This window comes from Ursus americanus, chromosome 14 (assembly GCF_024610735.1).
Source record: "Ursus americanus isolate L20-20 chromosome 14, mUrsAme1.1.p, whole genome shotgun sequence".
Classification (NCBI taxonomy): Eukaryota; Metazoa; Chordata; class Mammalia; order Carnivora; family Ursidae; genus Ursus; species Ursus americanus.
The window spans coordinates 41,573,000-41,582,446 of record NC_142140.1 but is presented as its reverse complement, the minus strand read 5'-3'; the positions used below and the strand labels follow the sequence as shown (position 1 = coordinate 41,582,446).

General features: G+C 50.1%; 1 protein-coding gene across 3 annotated transcripts; it reads left to right on the top strand.

The window, feature by feature from the left end:
- Positions 1 to 1,471: 1,471 nt before the first annotated feature.
- CCRL2 (C-C motif chemokine receptor like 2) lies at positions 1,472 to 4,122 on the top strand. 3 transcript variants are annotated; one of them, XM_045778639.2, is made up of 3 exons: positions 1,472 to 1,592; positions 2,334 to 2,450; positions 2,965 to 4,122. In XM_045778639.2, exon 3 carries the CDS (start codon positions 3,023 to 3,025, stop codon positions 4,070 to 4,072), a length of 1,050 nt encoding a protein of 349 aa, XP_045634595.2. In that variant the 5' UTR covers positions 1,472 to 1,592; positions 2,334 to 2,450; positions 2,965 to 3,022; the 3' UTR covers positions 4,073 to 4,122. The 3 variants fall into 3 exon arrangements, with proteins under 3 accessions (XP_045634595.2, XP_045634594.2, XP_087723232.1); XM_045778638.2 differs by lacking the exon at positions 1,472 to 1,592 and having other exon boundaries at positions 2,177 to 2,450; XM_087867106.1 differs by lacking the exons at positions 1,472 to 1,592; positions 2,334 to 2,450 and adding an exon at positions 2,532 to 2,580.
- Positions 4,123 to 9,447: the final 5,325 nt, after the last annotated feature.

The following is a 9,447-nucleotide window of genomic DNA, read 5'->3' as shown; positions in this document are numbered from 1 at the left end:
CTCTGTAAATAGAGGCGAATAGCTGAATAGATGAACCGAATGAATGAATGATCTCTGTATACGGGAGAGTAAGAGTTACAGCTTCTAAGTTTCTTGGACTGAAATTGGGGTTGACTTATAGGATCAGAAAGAGCTCAGACCCTCGAAGGTAAGGTTTGTAAGCTAGGCGCAGAAACCACAGGACGCAGTAAGGTTTCACAAACCGTGAAGACCCTAGTATGGTTCCAGAGAGTAGAATGGTCATAAAACTTTCCTCCTGCCTCCACTTCAGACCTCCAAACCCTTCCTTCCTACCATTTAGAAGTTTCTAGAAACCCAAGGCCTTGGAGCGCTAATACACAGTATAGCAATTATAGGCAACAAAACTGTACTGTAAACATCAAACTTGCTGGCAGGATGCATCTTAATTGTTCCCACCACTAGAAGAAACGATAGTTAAGTGACGGGACAGAGGCGTTAGCCAACCTCCCGACGGTAATCCTGCTGCAGTATAAACGGATCAAATCAATACGCTGTATGCCTTAAACTTACACAATGGTGTATGTCAATTATATCTCAATGTAAAATAAAAGGGGGAAGAACCCCATGGCCTGAGGCTGGATAAGCAGAATGTTGGGAATGCAGCCAAAATAAAATAATACTGAAAGTGAAGGCCATTAATATCAGGAAGTTAGGGGTGGTCCTGAATTTCCAGTGTTTCTCCTGGGAAACTTCAAATTTCACACCATTCTGTGACATACGTGAGGTCCTGCCTGCTGCTGTTTGCCTCCGTTTAACCGTGTAGTGTACGTGTGTACGTCCATGGGGCTCTCCACGTCTCTGAGCTGACTTGACTCTCACTCCCTTGCCCAGCGCGGACCAGGGAGCATCTGGCAATAAGGCAGGAGACTTACTGAGTCACCATCACTTACTCAAGGTCCTGGGGAGGAGAGGTGGGGCTGGCGTGGCTCCAAAGAGCCCAGTCGAGGTGGGTAGAGCCCAGGCAGGCCGGCCACGGAGGGTCCCAGGGCTGTGCCGCCTCCCTTGGGCAGCGACCCCCCGCTCACTCACAGGATCCCGTGCAGGGGCGGGAGGCAGGCAAGTCCTTGCCAGGAAGCTCACATCGCCCAGGTTCCCAATGACACCAACCCCTCCGTGTGAAGGACCAACGTCATCTTTGAGTTAAATTTAACACTCAACCACATATTTGTCTGGCCCATTTTATGTTTGTTTTTGCCTTTCTTTTAATAGTGTGTTTCTATTTCCATCTTCACAGGTCCCCACTACGAGCTGAGCGCTACCTCAGACATACCTCTGGCCTTCATGAACAGGATGTCCTTTAACCAACCCCGTGAGTGCTGAACCACTGCGTAGGGGGATGGCCCCAAATTAGGTCAGTCACAGGTCCAGAGAGCGGATCCGGGAGAAGTTCATATGGACTTACAGCTGTTCGGTGTTCCTCTTCTCCCTTCTTCCTTCTTCCAAGCCACCCCTTGCCCCGTCCTGCCCCTGAACACCCACTGCTTCCTCCCCCAGCTCTGAAATCTGGACTCCTCCAGCTTCCTTTCTCTCCAGCCTCAGACCTCCCCGCTCCCCACCGCAGTCCCCGGCTGGTAGGTTCCCCCTCAGGCTCTGTAGCCCAGACTTGATGCCCCCCTCAAACCTCCGTGGAATTTTCTGGGATCTTCTGGGAGCAGGGTCAGCGCCTCACGGCTTGCTTAACTCCTGGCTTTGCTCACTATGTTTTCTGGTCCTAAGCATCTCTGCACCAGCCCCCTTCCCAAGTGACACCACTCTGCGGCTTCCTTTGTCCCCAGATCCTCTCTTGGGATGTCCTCCCCTCCCCCCAGTCACAGCTCAGTGTCTCTCAACAGGGACAGCGAGAGCCAGAGCTCACGCCGCTCACTGGGGCTCTCCCCGAGCCTTCTAGATGCCCTACGGATGCAGGGAGTGGGCTTCTGCAGATATGCAAGGGAGCACCAGGCCCTGGGGTCTGCACACAGAGCAACCACAGGACACTTTCCCCTCCACCACTGCCTGTGACCTGCTCAGAAGTGCCCTGCTGTCACCCCACCTCGTATCACTGGGGAGCAGTGGCAACTCAGTTCCCTTATCTGGGGCAGCCAGGAGGACGCCTGTCTAAAGGCCAGGGGGAAACCAAAGGCGGGGTCCAGGGGAACCGGGGAAAAGAAAACAACTTCCTGGTTTCTCTCAGAGGCTTGAGAAACCCTGCAGGGGTCCGGAGGAGCTTTCAAGTTGCTTTCTTTGGGTTAGTCCCTGACCCAGACGGAGACCAGTGACTTGTGGTTGTAGAGCTCCCCAGGGGTAAACAGTGGCTTTTCTTGCCCTTAAAGGTCAGGACCAGCTGCTCAGAAGAAAGCCGGTCTCTCAGCTGCCCCAGGCCATTCCCACAGCAGCTCGGATGGTGGGTCGGGAGGCCGTGCCGTTCCCCGCTGGAACTCTGTCAAGTGGTAAGTCATCTATGTGTTTAACCAGTGACGTCCATGTTGATGCTTGGGGTGGTTTCGCTTTTGCAAACCTTTGTTTCTATCCTTCGAGAGAAGAGCTCAGCCAGCCTGTCACAGGAAGCTCTCTCACGGGGTGAGCAGACTTTTTGGACACGTAGAAATTAGGACCCATGCCGATTTCATGCCACTAAACCACAGCGTTTGGGTCTCTTTGATGGTGTGTTGTCTTAAATATTATCTTCAGATAGGCAAATCTTGTTTCCACCAGGGAAATTTCAGGTCTGTGAAGAAGTGTAATGCTTCCTTTTATGACCCCGGTGGTATTAGAGCGTTACCAAGTACATGAAGGCTTGATGAGGAGGCCAATGACAGTAGCCGCTCTCAGCAGGTGGGGATGGGTTAGAGAAATGTTCATTTTCAATCTTCTGAGCTGTAGACCTACTCTGGGTAAAATGAAACACCAGAAAAGGGACAGAATGGCTTCCCGGACACTAATCCAATTTTTTTCCTCCTCCAGGAGCACCCAGCTGTATGAAGGACAATAATCTCTCCCGACTCCACAGGGCGGCCTGAGGATGGATAATTACACGTCAGCTCCAGAGGATGACTATGACGTCCTCATAGAGGACGACCTGAATAGCGGCGAGCTAGAACGATGCAACCGCTACGACACCAAGATCCTGGAGGCTCGGGTGGTACCGCAGCTCTCCACCACCGTGTTCCTGGTTGGTCTCCTGGGAAGTCTCTTGGTTATGCTTATCCTGGTGAAACACAAAGGGCTCAAGCACACGGAAAATATCTATCTCCTAAACTTGGCAATTTCGAATTTGTGTTTCTTGCTGGCCCTGCCATTCTGGGCCTACACTGCGACACACGGGGGAGTTCTTGACACCCCCTTCTGCAAAATTCTGGTGGTACTGTACTCCATAGGCCTGTACAGCGAGGCATTTTTCAATGTCCTCCTGACCGTACAGAGGTACCTGGTGTTTTTCCCCGTGAGTGTTCCCTTGATCACCAGGACGACACGCTGGGGCATCATCTCAAGTGGTCTGGCATGGGTCCTCGCCACTCTGGTCATTGTGCCCGAATCCATGTTTTACAAAGCTCGGATGGAAAGCCAGACATATAGATGCTTCTTTAGCAGACCTCACTTTCTGCTGGTGGAGGAGAGAGCCTGGAAGCATTTTCTGACCTTAAAGATGAACATTTTGGTACTTCTTTTTCCACTGTGCATTTTCGTATTTTGCTACATGCGAATGAGAAGAATACGAAGGTCCGGGGAGAGGAGGTCTGGCCTTTCTAAGCTTGTTTTTGCCATAATGGCTGTTTTCCTTCTGATGTGGGGACCCTACAATATTGCACTTTTCCTGTCCACTTTCAAAGAATATTTCTCCCTGCATGACTGCAAGAACAACTACCACCTGGACAGGAGCGTTCAGATCCTGAGAATTGTTGCGGCCACCCACTGCTGCATCAACCCCCTCCTACACATGTTCCTCGACCCCACATTCAGAAGACCCCTCCGCTGCCTTTGCTGTGGGTGTGATAGCAGTCCGCCTCAGTCCAGTGAGGAATCTGCACGAGAGGCCTCCAGGGAAGGACTTTACCTTTCCACCAAAGTGTAAACTAACTTCCGTCAAAGGCAGGACAAATAAACATTGAGTTTTGTATCGTTGTATTATTTTGCGTATTTTTTTTTACACATTTGAATATAAAACAGGATATGGAAAGAAAAGTGGGGAGGTGAACAAGCACTTTCCAAGCGCCGAATTTGTCTCAGGTGTTGTGCTAGGCTCTTCGCAACCCTGAGCCCATTTGTGCTCAATACTTGACCATGGGTGTGGATGGAATGTGTCTCATTTTGCTAAGGAGGAAACTGAGGCATGGAAATTTGTCCAGGCTCACACAGCTGGAAAGTGGCAGGGCTGGGACCCAAATGTGAGTGCCAGTCACTCCAGAGCTTACCTTTTGTCCAGCATGCCAAACTTGCAAAAATTGGGCAAGGAAACACACAAAATAAATACGCATACCCTTAAAACCAGTCAGACAACATTCCAAATTAAAAGCAACCTATTCATATAGAAATAGTTGTTCAGGCACATTTTCTTGCAAGTAATTGAAAGAACTAGCTGGAAACTATGGATAAAGAGGTAAAAGTGACTTGCTCTGTGAAATTTGCTAGGTCTTCTTGGCTACTTGCTACATGAATAGTCTGCATGAAATAACTCCAGGCAAGAATATTTTCGAAGGAATCGAGAAAACAGTCATTCAGTACAATCTGAAGTGGAATCCGCTAAGATGTGTTGTAATTGGTGGGGGTTAAAATACATGTGGAGCAGGAAAAGGCTTAGTTGGACAAATTTACAAAACATGTGGAAAATGGGTAAGTGAACAGTTATCTGTTAGTGGTACTTTGTGGAAAATAATGGAATTTATGGTGTGCATTAAACTGGTAGTGTCGGGGTGCCTGGGTGGCTCAGTCGGTTGAGCATCTGACTCTTGGTTTCAGCTCAGGTCATGATCTCAGGGTTGTGAGATAGAGTCGGCTTGGGATTCCCTCTCTCCTCTCCCTCTGACCCTCCCACTCATGCTCGCTCGTTTTTTCTCTCTCTCTCACTCTGTCTTTCTCTCTCAAATAAATAAATCTTAAAAAAAAAACATGTTTTCTGAACTTAGCAGTGTCTTTCAGACCTCAGTGCAAGGACAAAAGATATTTCCATATTTTAAAATCCGTTTGTTCAACTGGAGAGCTTTCATCGTACCCTCAGTTGGAGGTGCTCTGTAATCTAACGGCATGCCATGCTAGAAGGAATACATGAAGTGAAGAATCTAATAGAGTTCTATAAATATCTTCCAAGCGATAAATATGCGCAAGTATCAGTGCTTGGAGCACAAAAAGACATTTTCAAAGATGAAGGATGTAAAATTTCTCCACGGATCAGCTTTAAGGAATGGCCTTTTGCAATCAACTTTAATAATAGGGGATACCAGTTTTGAACCTCAGTTAAACAGAAGTTACCCCCCGCCAACTTCCTCTCTTCTCATTAGTAGACCTGGATCATACAAAAGAAATTGTACTCCAGTTATGAATTGGTACTGGGCTTCCACCTTGCCTTCTCCTTTCCGTATTTCTGTCCTCTTTTCTTTCATGGTACCTCTAGGTCCCCCAAAACATCAACACATTTACTCATTTTCTCAATCACACATACACACAACAGTGTCCAGCGTTGCTACAACCATAGTACTCAAGAGTCACGGGTAGACAGGGATAAGGATGTAAGGGAAGGTACCCAAACCAGTCCTAAAGCTGTAGCCTGGAGGAGGGGAGACGAAGCTTTCATGGGCCAGGGAGCATGATCAATGTTACAAGATTCAGCAGAGGTCTCCCTGGAGGGTATCTGAGCTCAGACATGAGTGATTCCCCCATAGGAATCCTGCCCCTGCTCCGTCTTCTGTTTCTGTGGGGCCTGGGCAGCTGTGCAAGGGGAGTCCTGCCTACGCACCCTAATGAGGGACACACTGGTCCTGAAATCCAGCCTATGTTGCTGAGAGGGCCGTGCTCCCAGGCAGGGGGCTGTACACACCCTGGGAAAGGGGTACTTTCCCTGGTCTTTGCAAGGAGGCCCTGTATGGGCTGGCAGGGCTGTCATCTGACTGCTCTCTGGCCAGGCACCATGAAATGCTCTAATACATTTTCCCTGTGCCACTGCCCTGTCCCCTGTCCTGTGTGTGGGCATGGGAATCCTTCTGCCACCAGGACAAACAGGAAAGGGGTTGTCTCCCTCTGGGACCAAACTCGGGGGCAGATCAAGGAGCAAGGCAGAGACAGCTGCAAGCCAGTGCAGGCCTGGAAAAGCCTTGCCAGAGGGTAGAGAGGCAGAGAAGAAGACACAGGGTGGAAACCATACAGAATGCAAGGCCTCAGGCTTTCCCTTGAAGCCTGTGAGAAGTTAGGGGTTGGAGGAAGGGACACCAAACCAAAGCCACCCTCCATTCAGTGTGAAAAGAATGTGGGGACCAAGGGTCACGTGGCAGCCCAGGGCTTGTGCTACGTGGGATGCACCCCGAGAGGGAGGAGAAAGGAGCATCCGAGCAGTTATGGGACTGTAATGTGCAGATTTCCCACTTCTGCAAGAATTCATGAGTACGAAGCTCTGAGACGGTTTACCGTGGGTACGGTTTCGGGCTTTGTGTGTCCCCAAAGATATGAGACACACAGAAGGAGGGATGTTGCTCTTGGCCAAGACAAAGTCCACACGTTGGTTCCTTCTCGTGACTGGAAGCTTTGACCGCCGTCCAGCCAAGCTGAAGCAAAGGCAGTGTCGGGTTGTTTCTTCTCTTCCTCTATCTGTCCCTGCCTTACCCCCGATTCTCCATAGACTCTAACTTTCTGGGGTGACACTTTCCTCTAAAACTCAAATAGCAGGCCGAGGTACCAATCTCCTGCTCTGCAGAGGGCTCAGGGTCCCGCTCAGAATTCCACGGGTTCCCGGGGCCTCACCTTCTTCTGACCACCTGTCACCCACATCCTTCTGCTCCCTCATTACTGATCTTCACCACTTTTCCTTTCCAGAAGCTGCGATCACCTCCCCATGTGCTCTCCCCATGGGCAGACACGGTCCTGGTGGGTGATGGCCAAGATGGGTCAATCATCGATAGGTATTAGGAGTCGGTGATACACCACCCTGGCCAGCAGGGGCAGGAATTGTCTCCATGATGACATTTTTTCTTTAGAACCTGAGTGGCTGTGTCCTCTCTGAGCAGATCTTCTACCATCTCCACACCTTTCCTCACCTGTGGTCAACTCTAAGTTCCCCCGTTCACCTAGGAGAGCAAGTCTGCTCGATTGATTTGGCTCCAAGCTCTCACTCGTAGGGTAGAAGGCTCGCTTTTCTCAACCCCAGTGAGAAATCACCTAAGATGATTTCCTGACATACCCTCTGCTTCTACCCTAAAATTGAGACTCAACATCACCCATTTATTTCACTCTAGCTCAAACACTAGAAATGAGCCGCTTTGGGCCATGGTGTTCACAGCGCAGCAGGACTGTCACCTCAGTTGGAAGGAGCAGGTGGGTCATCAACCCACAACTATAGCACAGATGGTTACTTGCTTACATTCTCTACATTCCATGGCTGTGAGCCTGATGTACAGATATTCCTGTGTGTGCTGTTGACAACACTGAATTTCAGAAAAGAGAGACGTACCAGAGCCTTAGGGTCGAAAGGAGTGAAGGTACTGCCTCAGATCCAGAAGTGAAATCGCGTCCTAGTGCCAAAATATTCATGGCTTCTTCCCACTGGGCCTCCCCCGGTGGAACATCATACGCCCGCCTCGTTGATGCCGTGGCCGCCTGACTTACTCTGGGCAATGAAATGATGGGAATGACAAGGCCGCTGTCCTACAGAAGCTCTAGAAGTGATGGTGAGGTGCCTCCACCTCCCTTCCAGCCCAGGTCTCAGAACAAAGCCATGAGCAGGAGAGCCACTGGTGGAAAGACATGGGTGTGAGACAGAAACAAGCATTTGTTGTGTAAGCCGCTAGGATTTCGATAGAACTTAGCATGAGCTGATGGGTGCAGTGATGTTCAATTTTCAAATTTAATTTCAGCCGGAAAGGGGATTTCCCTGGTGGGGCTTTAATTTCTCCTCATATCTTATGTATAGAAGAAGGTTCATACTGTTCAAATGTTATGCTTTACGGGGCTGGTATTGTAACAAATACGGCAACAGCATCAAATGTTGCTCACTGAAGAAGCTTCTCAGGCTAGTGAAGACAGACTGCGTATCTGGGCCAATAATTCATAGTAGCAAAAAAGAGAGATTTCATCCTAAGCTTAGGGGACCCTAGTTCACGTCCTTTCCTGGTAGATTTCAGAGCCTGGCGCAGGCAGCGGCAAAGCTACCTACCCATTAGTGGTGGTCAACGCTGGCCACCCTTGTCTGGCGTCTGCCTTCGAAGGGGCTGTCTTCACCTGGTTGGCACTGGTTTACCTGTTGGGTCCAATGAGCCAATGGAAAAACTGAAAGCCGGAAAACGATCCCTTCCCAGGGAAGAGTTAGCAATCTGAGAGAGCTGGTACCTGGCCCCCCCGAGCCCCAGTTTCTGGAAGAAAGTCTGCATTAGTAGCTGAGACCCTGTCATTTGGTTCTCTTGTGGGTCAGAAGCAAAACTTTGGAGAAGAAAACCATGGCGGGGACACACTTAAGGGACAAAGCATGGGCCCTCCACAAGGCAGAGGAAGGAAGGCCAGAGAGACGGATGAGTGGTATGGAAGCTGAGGGAACGGGGTTCTAGAAGGACCGTGTGGGCCACGGGGTCAGGAGCGGCCACAGGCTCGGGGAAGGAGACCTGGAAACCCTGCAAAGCCTGGTGGTTTGGGAGGGCATGGGCGGTCTCTTCCAGAACCACTCAGGAGAGAGAATAGGTTAGAACCCAGTCACAGTGAGGTGCGGAAAGAACGAGAGAGTGGCCTGACCACCTGCTCGGCTTGCAGAAGGAAGAGAGGGCAGCCCGCCTGGACCGTGCTCTCCAGAGCTGGGCCGAGGAAAGTGGGGGAAAAACAAGTGAGGGGAGGTTAGCTGGAGGTGGGGGGACAATAAGGCCAGTCAGAAGGCCAAGGGACAGAAGGGTGTCACCTCTCCCTATGATGCCTGTATTATCTGCACATTTGTTATACCTGATGCAATTTATTTAAAACACCAAATACTCAAAAATCTTTGTGATATCCGGTTTCTTTCACCAATGCCTTGATTCCTCCTCCCTATTCCCTCCCCCTGCCCTAGAAACACACGCGTACACAAGCACACACGCAAACAACCATGTGAACAACCAGCCAGAGGCCCTTGGGGAAACTAGCTGCTGGGCCTGTCCTTTGCTTCCAGAAACTGCAGGACGGAGGAGACGCTGGACCTGGAAAATGCGGAAGGAAGCATCCAGCTGTGCGGACACTTGATCAGACACGGGATTTCAGCCTAAAATCTAGAAAAGACGAATGACA